Source organism: Myotis brandtii, unplaced genomic scaffold (assembly GCF_000412655.1).
Source record: "Myotis brandtii unplaced genomic scaffold, ASM41265v1 scaffold471, whole genome shotgun sequence".
NCBI classification, from domain to species: Eukaryota; Metazoa; Chordata; class Mammalia; order Chiroptera; family Vespertilionidae; genus Myotis; species Myotis brandtii.
The window spans coordinates 150,924-177,511 of NW_005367989.1; the positions used below are offsets into that span (position 1 = coordinate 150,924).

A 26,588-nucleotide genomic window follows, 5' to 3' on the forward strand; every position below is an offset into this window, starting at 1 on the left:
AAGATCCCACTTACACTGATTGAGTAGGTAATTCATGCATTATCAGCATCTTAAATTATGTTAATTATAATACAAAGCTCTCTAAGGTCCTTTATTAAGGGTTTTCAAATAAACTTACTGGTTAGCAGAAAAGCTGGCAAAATTTCATAGAATATAGTTCATGACACTTACTTAAAAGGAGTCTTTCTGTTTTGGATGATGATATGAAGCACTAGCGAGTTTTCAAAAATAATTAACATTGTCTATAGTGCTAAAATTGCTGATCACATTTTAATAATAGCTTAGGACCTGCCCATAAGGTAAAGAGGAAAAAAGATAAAACCTTTTTTCTTTCTTCTTCCTTTATTTTAGACAGAGAAGAAGGAAGAGAGAGAGAGAGAGAGAGAGAGAGAGAGAGAGAGAGAGAGAGAAACATCGATGTGAGAAACATAGATCGGTTGCCTCCCTCACACACCCTGACAGGGGATGGAGCCCAAAATCTAGGTATGAGCCCTGACTGGGAATTGAACCTGTGACCTTTTGGTATATGGATGACACTCCAACCAACTGAGCAACCCAGCCAGAGCTTTTCTTTCTTCTTTTAATTTTATATGTTACTATATTATCTATCTTTATTCAAATGGGAACACTGAAGTATGTTTTCATGTGTTCTTTTAAAATTACTGCAATGCAGGAATTTCAGTTCCTTTTTAAAAAATCAATTGTGTGCTCAGTTGGTTGAGTGTGATCCCATGCACCAAGAGGTCGTTGTTTTGATTTCTGGGCAGGGCATATCCTGGGGTTGTGGGCTGATCCCCAGCAGGGGGCTGATGTTTCTATCTCTCTCCCTCTCCCTTCCTCTCTCTTTAAAAAAATCAATAAAAATGTCTTTTAAAAAATCACTCAAATACTCACTTTATTAAATATCTCAGCAGTCTGTGACTCAGCAACACACACTTTTAATTATATCATACATTATGCTTCAGTGATACATTTTATTTGTGTGTGGGCTTTTCACAATCCCAAAGCAATTTTCATCACTAAGGTTAATGAATTGACCTCTGAATAACTAAACAATAAATCATTTATTTGTTCATTAGCTGTTCATCATTCATTCACAATAAATATTTTTCTCAGCAACTATTATGTTTCATGCATTGTGCTGTCAACTAGTGAACCAATGCCTCTCCTCCAGAACAAATGAACTATTTGTCATCTTTAATAAAGGCAACGATCCTTCATACCCTCATTCTCTTTGTGATTATATAAATTATTCAACAAGAGGATTCCTAAAACTCAGTCTAACGAATAAAGGGAACAAGTTTGCATGAATATTTATTTATTTAAAATAAATCTTTATTGTTGAAAGTATTACATATGTCTCCCTTTTTCTCCCATTGACCCCTTGTAGCCCCCCTACCCCTAAGCCTTCACCACCCTATTGTCTATGTCCATGAGTTATGCATATGTGCATATAAGTTCTTTGGTTGATCTCTTCCCACTCACCCACCCACCCCTTACTTCCTTCTGAGATTCCCATAGATAGGAGCTGCCATCAGTTACTGGAAGAAGGGAAGATGAAAACATCTATAATATAGTAACATATAAAATTAATCAAGCCTAGCCCTTTAACTCATGAAAATTAAGGCAGAAATTAGCATTAATGAATTAATAAATAATAGCAATCTATTCAATTTATTGAGTATCTATTCTCAATAATAGATATTATGCTGGGAATTGTACAAGGATTTTATTCATACTGTCTGTCATACTACTTTAATGATAGATAGATAGATATAAAGAGAGAGAGACATAGTGCAGTGAGGATCAGTCACTTGCCTCATCTCACTCAACCTAGTGAGGGAATGAGAATTTGTAACAAGTTCCAGTTAATTTCAAGACTTTTTCTCACCACTGTGTCGAATTAATTCAATTTTCGTAAACAATTCCTTGAGGACTCACCATATTCAAGGCACCAACTCTTTCCAATACAACAAAAAAAGACATACAACTCCCAGCTTTGTAAAAACACAAAATGACTTTTGTAGGCTTTTGTAGTTCCTCTAGTAAATCATCTAAATGTTTGTAATCAACACAAGGTAAATTCATAGTCTAGCAGGACTGCCGTTATTAGAACAAATGTTCTGGTAATCCTAGCAAAGCCAGGCAGTTATAGCATAGCAGAGGCCAACCACACGTAGATAACTGACACAGACATTGATCTGGGTCTGACAGCAACATGTCAGACACCGCCTTGCACAGCACAATAACTGAGCTAGGTCAAATTAGAAGAGATCAATGGATTGCTCTTGCCATTCAAGACCAAGACAGACAGTACTTCACCTTAGGGAGAACATTCTGAATCAATGAGAAAGAGACTCTAAAAAAGTATTTAATCTTATTTCCAAAAGGATGAGATCTGTCTTCTTAGAATCATATTGAGAGACATATAACCTCAATCAAAGCAGTCATGGTTTTCAATGTCTGACAAACTGAAGAATCACAAATCTGCATTATTTATCAATCAAATCTTTTGGAGAATTTGAAATAAACCTGAATTTTTAAAATCAATTTTCAATTCTTGTTAGCTTATCAGTAATACTGCCAGGAAATGCCAATGTGTAAACCATTTAGACTAGACTGGCAGAGATGGCAATGTTTTGTTGCCTTAAAAAAATGAGAATTGCTGGTGCATGACCTTAATTGACACTTGAAGGGATAGGGAGAGAATATTTATAGAGTAAATATAATGACAGAGGCATGCCTTGAGCAGATTTGCCATGTAAATTGAAAAAGAAGATAAATTATTTGACTAATAGTAAACTTAGAGCTGATTTAAACCAAGTTTCACTCATTCAATTATTAGTGATGAGACTTACATGAAAGAAAACATGCTGAAGAGCATGGTCAAACATAAAGAGCTTTGGAATTATATCTAAATGCGATTTCAAACTCCAACTCCAGCATTTGGACTGAGCTACATGAAAAAGTTATTTACATTTTCTTCTGGGTCTCGATTTTCTTATCTGCAAAATGGCCATGTGGGCATCAAATGAACCGATAGAAAATGCCTAGTCTGTGCCTGACAATATTAGGTGCTAACAATGCTATTTTCCTTCCCTTTCCTTCTTAGACTCAAGAAGTGAAGGAAACTACAGGGAGGAATAAAATGTGAATCAGACACTAACACATTGGCTCATAGAACCAACAGAATATTGCAAAGAGTAAAAGCAAATAAACTACAAATGACTGGGGTGGTGGATTGCAATACTGGCCACAATACTTGCAGCTCCTCACCTTAAGAGGCGGAGTCTCTTTCTCCACTCCTTGCATTTGGGATCTCCTTGTTATTTGCTTTGACCAGCAGGATCCCGTGGACATTACTCTGTGAGAGTTTAAGCCTAAGCCTCAATAAGGTGTTCCTTATTACTCTTAGGAACCCACAGCCACTATGTGAACCAGTCCAATTTACTGGACTGAGAGACCACATGGAACAGAGAAGAGTCAGCCCAGCTGAGGCCTCCTTAGGCCAGTGAGCCCCCAGGTAACCCAGTAGCTGATCACAGATGTATGAGTTCAGCCATGACCAGAAATACTGCCCAACAGAATTGCTGTTTTAAACCACTAAATATGGGGGGGAGGGAATAGTTTTGCTACAACAGATAACTAATCCTATATAATAAAAGCCTAATATGCCAAATGTCTGGTCATCTGTTCAACCAATCAAAGTGTAATATGCTAATGATATGCTAAGGCCGCTCAACTGCTCGCTATGATGCACTGACCTCCAGGGGGCAGACAGTCAACCGGTTGACCAGTCGCTATGATGTGCACTGACCACCAGGGGACAGACACTCTGACCAGTAGGTTAGCTTGCTGTTGGGGTCCGGTTGATTAGGACTGAGCGAGATGGGCCTGACATGCTCTGGAGCATTCCCGAGGTCTCTCATCAGCTGGCCAACCTCCCGCATCCCTCCCTGGCCATGATAATGCACCACTGGGGTCCCTCAGCCTGGCCTGAGCCCTCTTGCAATCCGGGCTGAGGGACCTTTCCCCCCCTCCCCCCAGTGCACAAATTTCATGCACTGGGCCTCTAGTATAAATATAAGAAGACACGAGGTCATGACATTTTTCAACCAAAATAAAATCAAGGGAACATAGGTTCAAAACAATTTTGGGAAAGATTAGTCACCGACGCCAACAGAATGAATGATGTGGTATAGCAGTTGCTACTGCACTAGATTAATGAAAGATGCAAATTTCTCACCACTGGGAATTAAGAATTTCATGTGCAAATGAATCTTTGTAACTAGAGATACAGAGATTAATTTTCCCCAGTTAATATTCTTCTGAGGTTTCCTATATTTTTGGAATCCAGGAACTGTTGTTATGCATTGCACATGGCAACAGAAGAAAAAATGGCAAGAGAGGAAATGCTGGTAAAAATTAGACATTGACAATAAAATAAAAGGAATTTGGGACAATGTAAGTGAGTTTCATGCTGTAAATAGCAGAAAGCAAAGCCTGGGTAACATGTCTTTTTCCATCCATTGCAGAAAATGGATCCTGGCCTTTCCCTAACCTTTTTTTCTCCTTCTTTACCAAGTAGAGTACACCATGAAAGTGATTAAATATAATTTTAAAATTGTGTCATATTGGTTTCTCTTTGTAAAGCAGACAACTAAGTGTGCCTTTGAAGGAAATAACTTGGGAAGTACAAATGAAAAATCACCATGCAGCTGCAAAGTGCCTCTCAAATACGGGCTAAATTCCGTGATTTGTGCAGTTGTTAACTTTGTGCTTATTTTGTGCAAATTTCAGCGGTCACCCACAGGTTATTTCTGAAGAGTGTGAAGTCTGAAGAGTGAGGAAGATGCTTTTTGTTCTTCTCAGTTTCAATCAATATTGTAACTGGGGTGAGGCTGGGTAGTAAAACTTATAGACAGATGGCAAGTTCTTTGAGGTGGCAGTTATCACGTCAACTCACTTTATCCTCTTTAGTGTCCAGGAAAATGCTAGCCCTAAGAACAGCCCCAAATACGTGGTGACTTGACTTGAAAACTGCTAGTTGAAGACTTATCCAAATTCTGTGAATGCTCCATTATGAAGCAGACACATAAGCCTCATAAAAATAGGTGGGACACATGACACATTTCGCAGGAAATTAAGGGCTTCGGCTGACAATGGAAAGGAAAGAGAAAGAGAGGGACTCCTGAGAGGTCGGAAGCAATGGGAAGCACTTTTCTCTGTGTCAAAGAGAGATGAGACTGGCGTCAGGACAGAAATCGTGTTCCTGGCATTCCCCAGCCAGCCCTTCCCTCCCTTTTCCACATTTCAGTTTGGAATTCCCATGGAGGATAGGAGGTAACAAGGAAGAGCCAGAAGAATAGTTCCAGAAACTTGGGTTTGGAAGAAAATTTCTTAGGGTTGTCTGGCTTGATCTCTTTAAGGGCCCAGAAATTCTTGAATGTTGACCATCCAAGTTCGGTTTGAAAGCTTCCACTGGTGGACTCCATTCCATTGGCATGGGGTCTCTAATTGGTAGGCTGTCATGATGTTGAGCTAAAAATTGGTACTGCACCTTTGGTTCTGGTACTGCCCTTTGTAGTGACCAAGAACATCTCTTTATTCTCTTGAAGCAGCTGAAGACGAGCCACACATGGTAAAAAATAGAGCGCTGGGGTAGAGGTTGGAACACTTTGGTTTTGCTACTGACTAGCTGGTTTCCTGCTCTCTCATTTTTTAAAATTTTGTCACACTAATGAAATGCTCAATATTTTTTAAAAAAATATCACTTTTGAAAGGCTGCACTAAGAATGGAATATAATTGTCTAGTTCTAATGTGATCAAGGTTGAGGGTGTGAACTATATATAATACAGAGAATACTGGACATAATATGGTTAGACTAGAAGTCACAAACCCAAATGCCTTTAGAGGCAGGCAGGTAAAGGAAAAGTTTGAAAAGGATGGGAGCTAGTGGTTAGGGTTTTGGCAAAGACCACAGGGAATGGTAAAATACTGCCACTTGAAAGATGAACCCAATTTAAAAGCATTGTGGTAGTTAGCCACTAAGGTAGTCTCCAATGATACCCATATCTCCTGGTACTCACTCCTTTTTACAGTCCCCTCTACATTGTACCAGAGCTGGTCTGTGTGCCCACTAGCACATGGAGGAAGTGATAGTATGTCACTTCTGAGGTTAGGCTATAAAAGGCTGAAGCCTGCCTTGGGCACTCTCTCTCTCTCAAGTGTGTACTCTTTCTCTTTGTCAGCTGGATGTCATGAGGATATTTAGGCAATGTATACAGTTGCTGATATAGTGAGGAGATGAGACCTGCTAGCAAATGCTTGAGTGAGCTTGGAAATGAATCTTCCCCCCCAGGTGAGCCTTGAGATGACTTTGTGCCCAGCGAGAGCTTGACTGCAACCCATAAAAGACTGAGCCAGAACCACCAGCCAAGCTGCTGGATTCCTGACCACAGAAATGGTAAGACAATAATTGTCTATTATTTTAAATTGCCAAATTTGATGCAAATTGTTATGTAACAGTAGATAACTAATACAACCTTCTAACTCATTTTAAAGCACCAGTGTACACATGCACACACACCCTTTCCTGTGCTGTGAAACAGAATTCAGAGTTCCTGTTTACACCTCTGGGTCAATAAATCCTGGGTCTGTGGAAATCAGAAAGGTATGGCTTACGGTTGTACTCAGAGGTAATTTGGCAGTTTAGATTCTGCTTAAAGGGAGGACATGGAGTCCATTTATAGCTCATATCTTAAGTAGAAAGCTATTTTTCTCACCAATGGGAACAAAATATATTTTTTCTTATCACTGTAGGGTGACAAAAATTATTGGGGCAGAACCTAGAAAAATCTGGGCAGAAATACAAAGTACTTGGACTAGAATAGAAAGCCAGGGGAAACTCCAGTCCAATCAAAATAGAAATATATTTCTCGAGTAATCAAAAACTAGGAACAAACGTTTCACAAAAAAGTATTGGAAAAAACAATCCTTACCAGAAATACAATAAACACTTAGTCACTTAGAGTCCATAACCAGAGATTGACAGGTCTCTTCTCTTCCCTCCAACCAGTACCAATAATAAGAACCTTGGAACACAGAGCAGATCTTAGGGAGATAGGAACAGTATAGAACATACAGGAGAGAACTAGGGCGTGTCTTTGAATGAAGAAATGACTGACTGAATGAGTGAGGAACCTGGATAACTAAAAGACAAAGAAACCTTTGGACCAGAATTCAGAAAATTCCTACAGGTAATGGTTTTCACCAATCCTATATCATAAAAGGGTAATATGCAAATTGACCCTAACAGCAGAAAGACTGGGAATGACTGGTCACTATGACACACACTGACCACCAGGGGGCAGATGCTCAATGCAGGAGCTGCCCCCTGGTGGTCAGTGCGCTCCCACAGGGGGAACTCTGCTCAGCCACAAGCCAGGCTGATGGCTGCCAGCACAGTGGTGGTGGCAGGAGCCTCTCCCGCCTCCTTAGCAGCGCTAAGGATGTCTGACTGCAGCTTAGGCCTGCTCCCCGCTGGCAAGTGGACATCCCCCAAGGACTCCCCGGCTGCCAGAGGGATGCCTAACTGCCAGCTTAGGTCTGATCCCCTGAGGAGCGGGCCTAAGCCAGCAGGTGGACATCCCCTGAGGGGTCCCAGACTGCGAAAGGGCACAGGCCAGGCTGAGAGACCCCCCTGAGATTTGTGCACTGGGCCTCTAGTTCCTTAATAAAGAACTGGAAGTGTGTTTCAGAAACCTACTGAATAAGCTCTGCAGGCTTTTGCATAGAGTGATGCTAACAATGAAGTGGTATAGAGTGAGCCACAGAGTGTTAATTTCTAGAGTTTAGAGTCCAGTCATTCTCAAGAAATCCTTTAGTTCTACCATGAAAAAACCCCTCAGGCTTTGTTATAGAGAGAGCTCAGGAGTGGGCATGCTCCTCAGTCAGGGATTCCCTGCCAAGGATGTGTACAATCAGGGTAAACTGAATCCCTAATCGAATGCTGCTTTAATAAGAATTATTTCTGTCATGGGGTTACCATACGACACAGCAACCCATCTCCTGGGTATCTACTTGAAAAATTTGGAAGCATTTATTTGCAAAGATATAGACACCCCTATGTTTATTGCAGCATCATTCATGGTGGCCAACACATGGAGACAACCAAAGTGTCCTTAGATGGATGATTGGAGTGAGAAGATGTGGTACATATATACAATGGAATACTACTCAGCCATAAGAAAAGATGAAATACATCCACTTGTGACAACATGGATAGATCTTGTGAATATCATTCTAAATGAAATAAGTCAGGTGGAAAAAGTCAAGAAACTTATATTTCGCTCATATGTGGGATAAAAAGCTGAAAGCAACAAACAAGCCCTAGCCGGTTTGGCTCAGTGGATAGAGCGTCGGCCTGCGGACTCAAGGGTCCCAGGTTCGATTCGACAAGTACCATAGGATTTCACTCATATGTGGGATCTAATGAATAAAATAAACTAATAAATAAAATAGAAACAGAATCATAGATAGGAAGTACTGACTGACAGTTGGGATAAGGTGACTAGGTGAAAAAGGTAAAGGGATTAAGAAGAAGAAAATAAAACAAATTATAGATACAGACAACAGTATGGTGGTTATCAGGGGGGATAAGAGGGTTGTGTCAGGGGAGGTAGTAAAGGGTAAAGGAGGTAAAATATAGGGAGATTTGACTTTGAATGGTAAACACACAATGTAATATACAGATGAGGTATTATAGATTGTACACTTGAAACCTATATAATTTTATTAACTAATGCCACCCCAATACTGGTACATTTAATATTTAAAAAGTGGTGGATACATTTAAAAAAAGTATTTCTGTCAACACAATGCAGAGTTCTTATCAGGTAATTTCCAAAAGTGCCAGGCAGCATCATATATTGTGGAACATGATAACTGAAGTCTAGCTTAAGCTGGGCTATCTACATGGAAAATCAGGAAAAAGTGCAGTATAGTGCTTGGCATTTTGGGCAAACACCAAAACAAAAATGTCAAGTGGGGAGACTTAGAAACACACGAGGAAAGTAGAGGCCACTGGAAAATCAGTGTCAAAGAGGCCAGGAATGAGATGAAAGCCCATGTGGGTAAAGTAGTCAAGTATAAAATGTTCTTAGCTTGTGATTTATGCTGCTTGGAAGAAATTGTGTCATTGTTGGTAAAGGAGTCTGTTAGTTCAGGCTAATTATCAAAACCACTACACTAAACTGCTTCCTTTTTGTCACTATTCTGGTCGATCTTAGACTGATAATCTCAAACAAGAGCTTTAGGAGACCGGTGGACCCAGAAGACAGAAGTTAAGGAGGAGAGGAAAGGGATGGTCTTACTATCTTCCAGAAGAGTTAAGGGTTCCAGCAGCTCATGCTGTGCATTTCTACTCTTTTAAAAAGTTTTTTTTAAAATTGATGAGAGAGAGAGAGAGAGAGGGAGACAGAGACAGAGAGAGAGAGAGAGAGAGAGAGACAGAGACAGAGACAGAGAGAGAGAGAGGAGATGGATTTGTTGTTCCACTTATTTATGCATTCATTGACTGTTTATTGCATGTGCCCTGACTGGGGAACAAACTGAAACCTTGGTGTATCAGGACGATGCTCTAACCAACTGAGCTACCCTGCTAGGGCCTCTTTCGTTATTTCTAAGGGGGACCAAGTTAGTTATCATTAGCCTGAAAGGGAAGAAGGAGTCCTCAAGGCAAGCAGCGTGAGGAATGAGGCATCTTGGGACTGGTGAAGACAACTGCACCCATTCCCCCTTGGTGAGGGCGTGCAGCTGATTGTATGTCAGGGGGGATTATATGATCTAAATGCGAATTCATTTATTTTTCTCTAGATCTTCCTTCGCCCACTTTTTCCTTTTGAAATTCAAGCAGTTAGGCTAGTCTGTGCTCATTGTCTCATGAAAAGTATGTGGCAAAAGAATGCAGACAAAAAGAATTCTAAATCTGGCTTTATGTTTAAAAAGCATAGCCACTTAGAAGAACAGAAAGGACATGTAGACAGAATACTTGGGAGAAAACATGTTTAAGGGCATTCTTCCTCCTCACTTGCACCAACTGAAAATATTTCTTGGCTGTATCAGACATCACTAGAAGTTGCTTTCCCAACATCCAGTCTCTGAACATGAATCCTCAAATCTATCCAGTTCCAGCCCACACCTGGACCCATGTGCTTCAGGGGAGTCTGGCCCCAGATTCAGGTGCCGGATCCTGACGTGATTGCCAATGCCCATTGATCATTTTAGGCACGAGACCCAATTCTGCAAAATAAGAAGTGGATGGACAGTTTCCCTCACTTTAAGAAGAGATACCAACAAAAGATGGTCCCCTTTCTGCCTCTCAGCGTGTTGTGCCTGGAAAAGATGCATGAAGCTGCTACAGCATGTTGCTCCCATCCTGAGGGAGAGGCAGACGCAGAGACTGGCAGAGACAAAGAAGATGAGAGGATCACAGGGAAGAGAAGCCGGACCCCAATGGTCCTTGCCAGGAACTGTCCTGCCTCTGAACTTCTTTTTTAAAAAAAATTTTATTGATTTTTTACAGAGAGGAAGGGATAGAGAGTTAGAAACATCGATGAGAGAGAAACATCGATCAGCTGCCTCCAGCACACTCCCTACTGGGTATGTGCCCACAACCAAGGTACATGCCCTTGACTGGAACCGAACCTGGGACTCTTGAGTCCGAAGGCCGATGCTCTATCCACTGAGCCAAACCGGTCAGGGCACTGAACTTCTTTTTATGTTTCATTATTGTTTAAGGTACTTGCATTTGCTTGTTTTGTGCCCTGCAACCAAAGGCATCCTAACTGGCTAAGGGGAGAAAGGAACATGGAAGACAGAAGAGATAGTAGCAGTGCCTGAATGAGGGAACTAGCCTCCAGGGACGCTCACGATTAGAAGGTATTTCACATTTTCCACCCACTCGGCCTCTGATCAGGTGAACACCACACATCTGTACCCAGGGTCCTGCTAGTCTTTCTCATTAACATCTGGTGAGGATGTACCTCCCACAGAACCAGGGTGAGCCCTGAGAATTGCCCAGCAAAACTGATATGCTTCCCTTACATGGAAACAATGTTAAACATGTTAAAACATGCAGATTATACATGTTTGTAGGACAGATGTTTTAAAAATACATGTGCAGGCAGCCAAAGAAAATTATGCATCACCTTCTCTGAAAACCTGCAGCATACTAATGGGACAGATTTTTAAAGCACTGCAGTGTGGGGCTACCTCAAACTACCTCCTTGTCCTTCTCTATAAAGATGACTGTACTCAGAGTGTAATTCCGAAAGGCATTTCCAGGTGCAGCAGGGTCCAGCCAGGATAACCCTCCTTGGTAGCAAAATAGACACCGCAAATCTGGACTCTCCCCCAGCTCTCCTTTAGTTTCACTCTTGTGGATTTTGGCTACTTGGTTTTCCTTTTACTTGAGGTTTGCCACTTTCCATTTCCTCGTCCGTTGTTGACAGGTGTCCAACTCTTGATACTACCTTTTGCATCTTGAAACAGGCCTCAGATGACCTCACCATTTGCCCCCTTCCCTGGGTAAACAGACACAGCCCAGCACGGCTGCTATTCTGAGTCTCTTCCCAGATACTCCATCAAAAACAGAAGGGTCATCTAAAGGTCATTTCCCCAATTTGCCTAATCTTCTAGCTCTGGCAGTCTTTGAAAGTGATGTAGTTCAGAGGTTTGGCAGCAGAGATTGGGAGAAAAATGGGATGGGTTAGTGGCAAGGTCAAATGGTTATAGGGGAAGAGGATCTGACCAACTGAAGATGGAAGAGTGAAAGCAGGCAGGAGTATGCCGCAGGAAAAAAGAAGATATTAAAGATGCTTAAAGGGAAATTGATATGACATCTGGGAGCACATCTGAGACTGTGTCCTCCAGGAGGGCTATGAAAATAGACTGCGTGGGTGTGTATTGCGACTCACTTACTTCAATCTGTTAGACTTTGGGCAAGTGTCTTAGCTTCAAGTCTCAGGTTCCTCAACCATAAAATGGGGATGACTTTATTGAGGTGTTGAAAGGATTAAATTAAATAATAGAAGTAAAGCATTTAGAACAATGCCCACCACAGAGAAGGATCCAATAAATGTTACTTTTATCATTTTTCCTACCTAATTTCTTTTATTTTTAAAATAAAATTGTATGTTTAAATTGTACAACATGATGACTTGATATACATATATATAGTGAAATGAAATTATGGTATAATTATACAATGGAATATTATTCATTCTTAAAAAGCAAAGACATCCTGCCATTTGCAACAACATGGGTGAAACTAGAGGACACTATGCTAAGTGAAATAAGCCAGACACAGAAAGAAAAAGCTACACGATCACATTTACCTGTGGAATCTAAAATAGTCATTTCCTACCTAATTAAAAAATTATATGAAGGGGCTTAACTACTATTGATTAACTAATGAAACATTCCTCTCTCATATTATTGGATTTATAAACTGAAAATACTATTCACATCATATTGATCAAAATAAATTTGCTATGGCAATACCACACTAGTCCTTTATAGTTTACTCCTTCCTTTTTGCCATTTGTGTTTTTATTTTTTAAATTGATTTGAGAGAGAGAGAGAGAGAGAGAGAGAGAGAGAGATAGAGACAGAGACAAGGATGTGAAAGAGAAACATCCATCCATTGCTTCCTATACACGCCCAGATTGGGGATAGAACCCACAACCTGGGTATGTGCCCTGACCTGGAATCGAACCTGCAACTTTTCAGTGTATATGGCGATGCTCCAGCCAACTGAGCCACACAAGCCAGAACTTCTTTTTGCCATTTGTAAATTTCTGGCTTTAACATCAATTATTTTCCACTTCTCTGGTATATATGGATGTGGAATATTAGGAGACAATTGTAGCCCCTTTAAGTATAATACATAAATTTCATAGATATTTATAGCAAAGAAAAGCAGCATGGGATACTTAATAACCTTTTGTAAGAGCCATTAAATTATAAAAATAATACTATCTGCAGTAAAGGGTTTTATTTTTATTTTTTAAAATATATTTTTATTGATTTCCAAAAGGAAGGGAGAGGGAGAGAGAGATAGAAACATCAATGATGAGAGTGAATCATTGATGGGCTGCCTCCTGCATGCCCCCTACTGGGGACTGAGCCTACAACCTGGGTATGCGCCCTTGACCGGAATCAAACCCAGGACACCTCAGTCTGCAGGGCAATGCTCTATCCACTGAGCCAAACTGGTCAGGGCTGCAGTAAAGGGTTTTAGATTTCACAGGAATTATTAACATTTACAGATTAACTCTAAATTTCTTTTTTCCCTATTATAGTATCTTTCAGTTACAGGCCCATTATTTTCCAAATGTAACTTAGTTATTAACTTAAAGGTCAACCTGAATTTCCATAATTCTTTCTGCTATGCATCCACCCTGCCAGAGCTGTTAATGGGCAATGAAATGCCTACAATATGTAAAGGAAAGAGAGAAGTGGAAGAAGAGAACCCAAGAAGCAAGTGAGCATATAGAATTGAAATACAGGGTGGGGTAAATGAAAGTTTACAGTTGTGAGTATGTGAAACAGAGTTTATTCTCTGATTATTATTTATTAACTATTGTATTATTTTCTATCTGCACAACTGTCAACCTACTTTTTCCCCAACTTGTATTTGGGGGTTGGCAATAGTGTTATGTATTATTTTCTATGAGTAATAGGTGGATTTTAGAAATACTTAAAACCTGGACAGGCACCATAAATAAAAATGCATAATTCATGAGTAAAGTGCACTTCAATGAAAGCTGCTTCAGGGTTTTTTTTTTAAAAATAAAAAGAGAACTTCTGTTTCCCTAAGACCTAACTTTGAGTTAAGGCAGAGGTAAAGATTCTGGACTGTTGGATGCAATGAGGCGTCAGGAGTCATGATCTCTTCCAGGTGGGCAGCCAACAAAGCTACTTGAACAGAACAGCGGTCAGGCCTCCTGTCACTTGGGGAACTCAGAACCAATCGAGCAGGACATCAACCAGAGAAAGCAATTCCTTTCTAACGAAACAGAACTGCACTTGTATGGGATGATGCAGAAAATGGATGGCAGAGACCGTTCCGATTTGAGATCCGGTAGAGAGTAGGACTTCTGTTTCTGTCTGTCTGAACTCTGAGACATCTTTGCCATAACTGAAAGTACTGTGATGAATAGTGTCGACTCTTGGAGTCCATGAAAAATGCTTTTCCTCTGGCCAAACATACAAGTAAAATTCATTTTTCATATTCAGAATCCAGGTTCTATAAATTTTATATTTAGATGTGCTCAGCTCACCCTAAGGACCTCATAGCACACAGTCGAATGTTTTTTGAAGCCCACATTCACAAAGGGTATGAACCCATTGGGGCTAATTTATTCTTCCAGCATAGCGTGAAGCCAGGGCGAGGCCTGAAGATGTAGGCACACCCCAGCTTGCCCTGGGATGCTGTGATGTGGTGAATTGGGGCTCTGTTATGGGCTGAATTGTATCCCATCAAAATTCATAGGTTGCATTCTAATCCCCAGTACCTCAGAATGCCAACCTATTTGGAGATAGGGTATTTAAAGAGATAATTAGGTTAAAATGAGGGCATTTGCATGATCCCTAATCCAATAGGACTGGTGTCCACATAAAAGGAGGAAATCTGGACATAGAGGGAAGATAAAGTGAAGACACGGAGAAGGTGGCCATCTATAAGCCAAGGGGATTTCAGACTTGTAGCCTGCAGAAGGGGAAAAATACATTGCTTTTGTTTAAGCCATCTAGTCTGTGGTACTTTGTTATGGCAGCCGTAAAGCCTAATAGGGCAGCTCTATTTGTTCTAGGAACTGTTAAACCTCATTAGACAATCTGTGTCTACATTCAAGAACGCTGATCTTCCACTATTAGAGCTGGTGTTCCTTCCACTTGGGGGGGAAATCAACGTAAGGAGAGGGGTTTGGTGGAAATACAGGTGAACAAAATGAAGAAATAAAATATAACTATGATTGCACCACTTAGAGGTAACTTCATATATAGCCAATCTTTCCAGACTTTACTATAAATACTTAAATTTACACACACACACATACACACACACATGAAAATGGAATCATTTACTTTTTGTGATCATCTTTCCATGTCAATAATTTTGAATTTATAGCATCACTTCTAATGTCTGATATCATTTCAGTGCATCAACTATATCCTAGAAATGGAATTGGTGGGTGGGGTGTGTCCAAGCTTAGGCATATGTAAAGGCTTTTGATATATGTTGCCAAATTGCCTTCCAGAAATGAGACATTCATTTATATTCAGAAAGCCTATTTTGAGAGCAACATAAAGCCCTGTAACTGGTAACTCTTGACTCAGCTGTTCATGGGCTTTCAGCCAAATGCCTAGGGAGTTGAGTGTGGAAACCAGGGGACACTGAAAATCTGTGTTGCCAGGGCCTCAGCACACTCCCTGATGGAGGAGTGTCCGGGGCTGGTGGAGGGACATTTCCTACCTTAGCAAAGTGACAGGTGGCGGGAAGCTTGGTAGGACCAGCACCCTGCAGCTGGGATGGGAGCTGCAAGCCCCGCCAGGAGGGGCCACATTGGGTCAGCTGCTAGGCTTCTCCTGGGAGGGCGTGGCATCCATGGGATTGTGGAGAACGAAGTGGGAAGAGGGACTCACGTTGCTCACTCTCGTCCCCAAGGATCTATGAATGGGCTGGGAGGGACCCATGGGCTGAAGTTTGAGGGATTTCACTGCAGGGAGCCTGAGGTCACTGAGATGACCCCTGGCTGTGAATTTTGTCCCTCGGGCTTTCAGGGCCTGGGAAAATACAGGTTATGCTAGGGAATGAGACCAGAAGGACTGATAGCCTTCGCAGTTTTCATGCATTAATGGAAGATGCCATTTGATTTTGGTTCCTTGCCCGGTATTAGAGATCCCAGGGGGCACACTTCAAAGGAAAGCCAAGCTAATCTTAAATGAAAAAAAAAATGTTTTCTTTCATAAACACAAAAATTATGTGGCACTCGATAAAATGTGCTGGCAAGTAAATGTCTGACATGTAGTGTGATAAATAAAATAGGTTAATTCCTCTTGGGAGAAGGACTTGAATGCCACTTATCATTAGATAGGAACTTTCAACGGGATCTTTCTAAGGAAGATAAGCGGTGGCCTCTGATTTAGTGGCGAACGGAGCACAGCAGACGGGAGAACAGCACCTTCACTGTTGCCTGGAAAGGGGCTGTTACCCTTCTCAGCGGGTTTCCAGACCGTCACAGGTCTGCTTTGGAGGCTGGGCCTCTGCTCGTCAGACATAACCTACACATCAAAAGGACAGTCACGTTGATCTTGGTACAGACCTCGTCTAATAAATGATAATGTGCTGTAGGTATGAGTGCAGGATTAACAACATTTTGTTGGATTTCTTTGAAACTGAGATTTAGCTGCCAAAGTTGCTTCCCAAAGTAAACGTAGGTTTCGTACATTTGCCCGAGGCAAGGACTAAATTTCCAATAAAACAAACGAGCGATTCTTTCCCGGAGGTTGTTTCCTTCTATCTCCAAGTGGTGCCGAGGAGAATGAATTACTTCATAATCTCACTCACTGTAGCCTATCAGATTGAAAATGGTTATGGAAAAGCAGCGCTTACCGTCTACCATGGGTTTGGGCTGAGAACTTTTGAGGCGCAGCGAGGGCCGGAAGCGGGTTCGGTCGTTGAAGCTCCAGCTCTTCTGCACTTTGGTGGGGCTGCCCTCGGCTGTGATGTCGGTGCTCGGGGACCTCCTGTCACCTATCGAGGCTTGTCTGCTCTTAATACTCTGGCCTCGTGGGCTAGCCATGCGCACCCGCTCCTTAAAACTTAGCTTCTGACTGTGGACAACAGAGGCACGATTATTCCATTTCAAGCAGTTTCTTCCATGCCACTTGGGTAAATAATTTGATGAAATGGTATATGGTCATATACTTCAGTAAATAAAATGTTTTCAGCAAGTAGGAGCATAAAAATATATTTTCCTCCTATTGAAAATCTGAGTTTTGTTTAATCTGTTTGCATTCATTTGACATTAATCTCATGCTACAGGTATACACACCCTTTCTGGATTCATCATAGAAAGAGCTAAGATCAAGTGCAGTAGTTTGTATACAATTACACTGGAAATAGCCAAGAGCTGGTTTGGTCATCGCTTTTAAACAGATTTTAGTTTTAACCTCAACTTTTGAGATTAAAAAAAAAGTTACTTTTTTATTTGGGAGCATCTCTTTTTGTAATTTCTAAACATTTCTACAGGAAAACAGGGAGACAGTTACATATACATATATATCTACATTCTGCATGCATTTTATATTCCAGGCAAGATTACGATATCCATAAATTCATGCAATCTCATAGCAGTTGGTAGCACTGCATACGTAATATTAAACATACCAACACAACACCACACTTCTTTTATGCTGACACTCATTCTTGTGAGATGAAACCACACAAGGTACAACAGCCCCAACATATAATGAATGTGATGACTGATGAACAGAATGAGACGTCATGTTCACTAACACAATTTCCTGCTCTTAAACAGGTTTATTGATTTGCTGTGGCAGCTACTGGTAAATTATATTTGTTCAGGTATTCAGTTCTTAGATGCCAGCTAGGATTGAACTGTTGTGGGTTGATAAAGGAAACATTAACAACAATGATAAAATCCAAAGTACTGCCCGACTGGCATGGCTCAGAGGTTGAGTGTTGACCTATGAACCAGGAGGTCATGGTTTCATTCCTGGTCAGGGCATATGCCCGGGTTGCCAGTGGAGGGCGTGCAGAAGGCAGCCAATCAATGATTCTCTCTCATCATTGATGTTTCTGTCTCTCTCTCCCTCTCCCTTCCTCCCTGAACTCAATGCAATTATTTAAAAAAAAATCCAAGTGCATCTCCATGTTTTCCTGATTAAGAGATGTGGGGTGATGTGGTGGGAAGGGCAGACTGAAATCCAAGAGGCTTGGGTTCTGGAGTTTTCATCTCTCACATGGAGACAACAGTAACAACCCGGCTAAGGGATTCCTGTGGGAGTCAAATGAACTGCAAGAAGCTTTGTGTACCTATTTTGTTTGTGTTCTTGTTTCATTTAGAAACTGCTGTGTTATTTATTAGAAGGTGACCGTTATCAGGTAAGAGGTCCAGGACTTTCCCGGGCCTGCAGACATGAAGGGTGTTGGATTGGAGGGGAGTCATTGAAGCAGCTACGCGGAGCTGCCGAGACCTGCAGCGTTTGTGGGGCGTGAAGCAGTGTTCTCATGGAAAGGGATTATCTGAGACGAAGTGGAGGCCTGGTCTTTTCCACTTACCGCAACGTCCACTGTCCCCAACTGCAGCATGCCAACAGCAAATGTGTTTAGTGGATATGTGTTTTGCAGCTATCAAGAAACAGTAACATTTATTTTTCCATGCCTAGTTGCTTAACAAATGATATTCTAAAAAGACACCACGTTTTATGTGTGTTTACATGAAAACAAATAAAATAATGAACTATGGTGATCAGAAAGTCCTGGGAACAATAACAATTGACCATGCAACTGACAGCTCCCCTCAGAAACGCAGACGTAGCTAAATCCAGCACAACTAGCTGAAGGCACATGCAAAGAACAGGCTGGGCAGTTTTGTGATGGGGTCAGGTGGGTTCAAGAGTTCTTTAAAACAATCCCATCAGTCATCGGCTTTTTCTGTACTTGATAAGTGTGTGATTAAATGGTAGATTACATTAAATAACAGCAACAATAACATCATAAAACTGCATCTTTTTATTCTCAGGCTAGGTTCTACATGTCCTCTACAGCCTTCAAATTATTTCAACAAATCCTTCAAGGGATAGTGCCCAAAATGACTAACTACTCTTCTCAAGCTTTTTTTATTTTTTTTTTTGGTAAAAATTTCAAATCTCTTTTCAGTGTTAGCACATCTGTTCCATCATTGAAATTTATGATGATCTGGCTCAGGAAGATACGCTTACCTCTGCACCTTGATTTAGATTAATGAGTGGCTTAAGTGGACATGGCTATCATTACAAGTGTTCTCACTATACTTGATCTAATCGATTACCTTTTCTGGAACAAACTGATCCTAATTACTACAGAAGGTTGCATTTTAGTTAATATAAAATTATTTTTTCAAACTTTCAAGATATATTTCTTTCCTAGGTCAGTTAAATGAACAGGAAACTGATAAATATATCACAAAAACATTTGATATAGAATCTAATTTTTCCTTAAAAAATATCTCAATTACTAAAAAAAGTAACAAATACCCCAAATAAGTATCAAATCCACTGTGGCTCATTTACAATAGCAAAATATTTAAAAACAATTGTTTCCATGAAAATATTTTAAAAATTGCTCCTTTGAAGTATTTTGATATTATCTCTAAGAATAAATGGAAAGTGAAAATATTATTCTCTGAATCTTAATAGCATTTAAAACACTTAAAGTTGATATAAATGAGTTCTAGGTACCGTTTTGCTTTCTGTCCTTCTAAATTACATGAATATTTGCCCATGTCTACTATTTAAAAAAATTCTCAAGAACTCTTTTAAAGTGAACTCAACATATTAGAAACATATTAAACACACTAAATTAGAAAAAAATGCAATATTTTCACTCTCTCTTTTGACATAATTCTATGAAAGTTACGAATAAGATCCTAATTCAGAACTTTTAAACCAGGCAACATTTGTTTTATTAGTTTTCCTACTTCATTTCCTCTTTGGAAATCAACAGAGCATCTTGATTAGATGGCTATTAAACAGATTAGGTAGCCATTATTGAAAACACACACTGATGAAAAAATATAGGTTCTTCACTGGCCCATTGAAGTTTTCATTATTTCCATGTTGTGTGTGTGTGTGTGTGTGTGTGTGTGTGTGTGTGTGTGTTGATCAATAAACATGACTTTATATAAAGGAAGATTTATGTAACACTGTTTTTTTGGAAGAATGCCAAGGATTATCCCCAGGGCAACAACAAAGAGGTCACTCTTTGGAGAAAGTAACCAAAGGGTCGCTGTGGCCATTGACTGCAGGATCTGTGTATGCAGTCTCACATTCCCAGCTGAAGACTATACCCAGGGGAGCCTGTACAACTGCTCTGCAAGGGAATTCTTCCCTCTCTAGGAACCAGATGTACAATTTACTCAAACGGCCTAGCATGCAGTCTACTAGTGGGTATTTCCTGCCAGAGAATGGTGTGGCATCACTGTAAACCCACAGTAATCCTCTTGGACTTAGAATGCTGTAGTTATTGTTATATTTAATTAGGGTTTTAGCCCTTCATAAGATAAGCATTCTACAAATGCTCGCCTCAGGCACAATATGGCAAGTGAGCCACAACAATCCAGTGCGTGCAGCAGCTCAGCAGTTGTTCCACCACAAGGAGGCGCCAAGGGGATGACTGCCAGTACTGTGCGGGACCCTGCCAATAGGACAAATGTGTCCCAAGAGTAGAGAGTATCAAAGCAGGCAACAGGCAAAAAGGAAAATTACAAGCGGGTTGAAAACCCCAGTGGAGAAGTCCTTAGAAAGAGTGAGTCTCAGAACAGGGCTCAATAGGATGGCGCTGTAACCTGGTCATGCACCTGAGGTTAGCTGGCATTCTCAAGTCTCATGTCAATAGCTGGGATGCTGGGTACCTCTGCTTCCGTGTGGTGTACATTCTGAAGAGCTTCTGCTTATTACTACAGAACTGACTAGGAGTGAGGGAAATAGAGTAGCACATTATTAAGCATTTTACCACCAGGAACGTGCTGAGGGATTTTATTTTCCATTTTGAAAAATAAAGTCATGTGTTTATATTGCTTTTTCAGATATAATAATACAGCGTATTTAAGCAGTAAGTACTAAGCAGTTTAATTGTGCTGCTCAAAATATATCTAGTGCTCTTAATGGTTAGAATGAAATAATTAGATTTGATAGAGGCATTAGAAATGATGATAATCTCTGTGTTAGCGTATGATACATATGAAAATAAGAATATAAATATTTTAGAATACAGCAACCCTTATAGTTAATAGCAGTGCAACATAGTATAAATAATTGAGGAACAAGATATTTCAGAACTATAAAAATATTTACAGGAAGTTGGTAACATTAATTGCTTTGAAATAAAAAAAATAAGTTCTGGATTTGTATGAAACACCTGCAGTTATAGTTAATACAGGTAACCAAGTGTCAGGTAGAATACCTGTTCAAAATGACAGAAGAAAGGATTATAGGTTGCTAGTTTGTTAGAAAAAAGTTTTTTATTTTAAGTCTTATGTGTTTTTTCTCCCTCTATAAATAAATGTGAACAGAAGAGACCACTTTGAAAAAAAATTTGAAACAATCTAAAATTTTGCCAATAAGGGCACAAGTTGGCTATCCTGGGAAAAAAGCCTAGTCTTACTGCATTTAACAACACATGCAGGTCATTCATTGCAGACAGAAGAAAGGAGGTGTAAATAATGGAAAATAAATGCAGAAGAAATATAACATAGTTTTTGCATCAGTGTTCTAGAGTTCTTTCCTAAGAGCCACACATTTCCTCCATGCCTAATAAAGCCAGCCATGGAGGAGCCATTTGGACAAGGCACTCAGTGGATTGCAACACAGTCTTGTAATGTAATAAAATAATATCATTTATGCTTTAACTTTTAAGATGATGCATCTTTATAACAGTCTCACAACTACCTGTTATAGCAACTCTAGGTAGTCTACTAAGAAGTCTGTCAGAGTTCTGTTAATTCCTTAGAAACTTCGAGCAAGGCAGCTGAACTCTGAAGCACATATTCAACAATGGTTGAGAAGGAGACAGGGTAAACAGAGGCACACAGCTTTATAGATGATCCCTGAACCTCCGATGGTATGATTTATTCTTGTAGCAATAAAAACTTAACAGGTTGGAAGAAGTAAAAGCCTGCTTGTACCAGCGTGATGGCTAATTCACCAACTACTTGATGGCTAACTGACCTTGTCAAGGAGGGAGGGATGAGGACATAAAACCTCAAGGTGAGAATAATGGCTTAATCTGGCTCGATGGGTTTGCAGGCCAATCTATTCTCTGAAAGTGATCATTTATACCAGTGGTTCTCAACCTGTGGGTCGCGACCCCTTTGGCGGTCGAACGACCCTTTCACAGGGGTCGCCTAAGACCATCCTGCATATCAGATATTTACATTACGATTCATAACAGTAGCAACATTACAGTTATAAAGTAGCAATGAAAATAATTTTATGGTTGGGTCACAACATGAGGAACTGTATTTAAAGGGCCAGAAGGTTGAGAACCACTGATTTATACTCAAACAAAGAAAAACTGCCCAGTGTAAAAAGTGAATTGGAAGAATTACTTAATGGAATGATTAATCAGAATAAAATTAATAAGCACATTCACTACCACATATGAGATTAGAACTCTTTTAGTGGGAAGACAGAGGAAAACAAATAAATAATTAACTAACGTTAAAGAAGTTGTATTTATGGTCTCAGTAGAGGAAGAACAGAGCAGGCTCAGTTGAGACTAACAGTAATTCGTACTTGACCCTCTACCAAAGAGAGTCAAAGAAATATTATTTTCACTGTTGTTCAGTTGAGCTCTTCTTGAGACTGATAGTATTTTTAAAGAAAATTTTGGATCTGCCACAAACAATGCTAAGCCATGTCAGAACTGGATGTCTTTCTTAGTGGCCTCAGTCATTGTAGATGAATTTTTTTGAACATGCCCTGACCTCAGTGTGGAAAGACAAAATATCTTTAACAAGAATAGTCCAGAGCAGGGAACCTAGTTCACTGAGTATGATCCTTAATCCATTCTGCAGAGAGAAAATCTCTCTGTGTATAGGACAGCCCTGTCTACAATGTTTAACAAAAATAGTCCAGAGCAGGGAACCTAGTACTCAGTGAACTGAGTATGATCCTTAATCACTGAGTATGATCCTTAATCCATTCTGCAGAGAGGAAATCTCTCTGTGTATAGGACAGCCCTGTCTACAATGTGGCCTTCTCTTCCGGAGGGAGTGAGTGCCAGGCACCAGGAGAGGGCTACTGCCTGCTGTATTGAACTCATCTACCCTTGGGTTACTCCCAGTTCTTAACACAATGAAACACCAGGAGGAAGGATTTAGGGGATCACAGGCTCTGAGATACCTGGCGAGTTGGCTAAAGGGTATTTATTTTGCTTATCTGAACCACCATCAATAACCCAATAGCCCCAATCTGTCAAGTGCTCTCCATGTGGGCTGTATTCATCATTCCAATTAAAACTGGGCCAAGCATTAATCAACAATATTCTGGACCCAGATCTGCTTTCTGCTGAGGGAGAATTCTCATTATAAATGCATTTTCCTTTGTGCATATTTTGGTTGAGAAAGGACCAATTTGTTATTTCCTAAGATGGTACTGTTGCCATTGTTATTACAATAGTCTTTCTACATTTATTATGCAATGTTATAAATTTCATTGCCAAGGTGAAAGCTAAGGTGATAGTAAAATGGGAGCTTCAGCTTCTTCCCTTCAGATTATTGAAATGTTTTTCAGTTATTCTCTCTTTATGTTTCTCCTTTCCCCCCATTTTTGTTGCCGTTTTCTCTTTTTGCATAAACTACTTGAGATCAGAGACATTTTATTACACTATCCAAGAATTACTGACAAAGCACATTCTCTGTCAGAGCTTTACACAGGGTGATGTGATATATGTTTGGCAGATAGAATACCTAAGTGTCTGAACAGTAAGTAAGGCATGCATGCTAAATAGTAACACGCGCATGGCGTGTTTCGAGGTGGTTTTGCCAAATGTCCAATGACCACAGAGAAGCAAGAACTCCCAGTGTGAGATTTTCTAAGTCAATAACTTAGCTCAGTTGTTCTGTATATATTCAGATCCTCAAGTGAGTTACCCTTGATAATCTCAGACATGAGTATGCAGAAAAATTTTAATGTTTCAGGTACATATGAGCATCATGAAATTGAAAAAGCTTGGTTGGTAGATTTTTGACAGCTGACTACGAAGTTCATTTTTTGACTGAGGGGCTGAAGCTCAATAGTTACTTAAAAAACACACACAATTCTGAGTAATTTAATGGAATGAGTGTGCTGGAATTTTCATATAAATGTGTTTCTCCAGGCTAGTGTGCCATCACAATGAAGATGTTCGATAGTTACCTTTTAACCCTGTCTCTGCTTTCTGCCTTGCTAACATTTGGAACAAGAGCAATATTACCATGTGAGCCCAAGGTGACCCCTCACTTAGGACTGCCATAGAGGTTGCAAACTCCCCCTTTAGGTGCCAACAGCTCTGTTTTGGAGAATGAAACCAAGACAGGTGACCTTACTCTCAGGTGGCTATCAGGTTTGTGCCAAAGATGGTATCTGACCTTAGCATTTGGAGACAAATCACTCTTTGAGATAACTTGTAAATGGCTAACTCCTGAGACAAGGAAAGCTTTTAAAATATCACCAAAGATACTAAACAGCTTACAATGTTTAATTCTGTGTAACTTTTTTTCAAGTAAATTTGTCACAACACAAGGATGGTGGAGTCTGCTCTAACTCTATTCCTACCAAATAAGAGAAGGGTCTTTAGTGGCCTCCCCTGTGTAGGCATACCTGCCACATCTATTGCCATCATAAATGAACCCATTTGTGATTTGATTTGTGAATCTCGTTGATGTAATGCAGAAATGGGTGACCCAGAACCTCATCACCCCAAGTGAACTTTCAACACTAGTTTCAGTGCTGTATACAGTTCAGTAAGTATATTATGATTAATGCCGCTCGAATAATGAAGCTAAAGGAACAATTCCTGGACCCGCACTGACCCCCCACCTGGGGGCTAACTCTGGGCAGGAGACGCCTTTGTGGCCTCATTACTGAAGCAAGTGGCAGTAACGGGAAAAAAGACTTGTGTCCCTTCTTCCCTCCCAGGCACCTGGGATTCTCCTGCTGGTCCTGCCTCTGCTACATCTCACGCCATCACCTGGCTCTGTCCTCCAGGGCTTTGCTCCCAGACCCAGATCCTCGGGGTCCTTGCTGGTACTCACTAATACCAATTAAAATGATGCCCTTCACGTCCTATTCCCTCTAGGTCTAAATCTCTGCTGTTTGATGAAGCATTCCCTTCTAAGGCATAAAAGAATGATCCTAAATTATTTGGTTAAGTTTCTGGGAGGGTTATCTTCTTTTTAAAGAATGGGAGTGGGGGCTCTTCTTTTGAATCAGGTCACCTAAGTAAACCTCAGAACTCAGTGAGCTGGAGATGCCGCACAGAGACCATTCTCACCTCCTGTACACAGTGTTCCTTTTGCCAAAAAATAAAAAAACCCCACAAAACAACCAACCAAGCCCAATGTCTCACTCTAAAAGAAGGTCCCTGATGAAGGGAGTGTATCTTATACTGCTTCTTGGGGTTTAAATACTTGGGTGAGACTTCTGTCTGGGAAAATGGTAGCAAGGAATAACCAAAGACTATAATGATTATTTCCCCCCGAATGTTGCACGCTCTGCAGATTGTGAAAAGCAGTGAGTGGGTTAGGGAAAGGCACTTATGCTCCCAAGGGGAGCGGGGAATCAATAACACAGCAACCTCTGCAGGCAATCCTGGGAAAGGCCACTTTTAATCACTTTGTATTTGTGGATCGATTTTACTCATGAGACACATTTAAAACATCTGTTAGGCACAGATTTATAAACAAACATGTAGCAGAAAAGATCACAAACCTGCTTGATGCTTCCCCTTGTTCTTTCCTTCAGGTGCGTGCGGACAGAAGAGAAATGATGATAAACTGGTGAATACATTTACAGCACTTGAAAATGGCCCAATTGGGGGTTGGGGGACATAAGTACCTTAAGTAATTCATTTCAAGCAAGATTCACGGAAGCCATTTTAAAAATAATAAATGTATCTGGTTTTTTTTTTTAACATATATTCTTTGTGGCACAGACCAGAGATAGCATAGCATCTACTTAGCAAAAACAATACTGCCTACATGTAATGAAAAACTGTGGACACTTCCACAGCCAGAGTTATCCATGGCTAAAGAAAAGTGGTTCTGATCCGATCAGCTTTAGCAGAGACTCTTAAAACAGTGCAGGTCACACTGTAGCTGTAGTCCCTGAGCTTTAGACAGGCATTTGGGTTCTTAATCTGGATTCATGAATGTGTGGCTTATGTACCTCAGCCACTTGTTGAGGCAGATGCTGTTTTCCTATTGTATAAAGTATGAAGTCCCTTGGAGCCTAGTAGGCACATAGGAATCTGTTAGAACTCTTCCAGCCTAGTGTTGGGAGGTGTTCTTAATTACCGAATTTAGCAAACCCAGGTCTATACAACATGGTGCAAATGACCCATTGTCCTTGGGTGGACACCTCACTTTCCTGTGGGTCTTGATTTTCTTATGAATAAATTGAAGGCATTGGATTAGATAATATCTAAATTCTGACTTCTTAAGATACCACTGGGCAACCGTGCACTTGATAATTCCCTATAGCTTCATAAAATATGCGACTCATTCCCTAAAATAACACGTTTACCAATGTTTCACCC

The 26,588-nt window shown here is 40.4% G+C and overlaps 1 protein-coding gene across 1 annotated transcript in view; it reads right to left on the minus strand.

Moving 5' to 3' along the window:
- Positions 1–26,588, minus strand: part of KCNQ5 (potassium channel, voltage gated KQT-like subfamily Q, member 5) — a 188,203-nt gene that overhangs the window by 47,074 nt on the left and 114,541 nt on the right. Inside the window, exons 9-10 of the mRNA XM_005875873.2 lie at positions 25,763–25,789; positions 16,680–16,900 (exon numbers count right to left, since the gene is read on the minus strand). Coding sequence (XP_005875935.1) covers positions 16,680–16,900; positions 25,763–25,789 — 248 coding nt within the window. The remainder of the gene's footprint in view (positions 1–16,679; positions 16,901–25,762; positions 25,790–26,588) is intronic.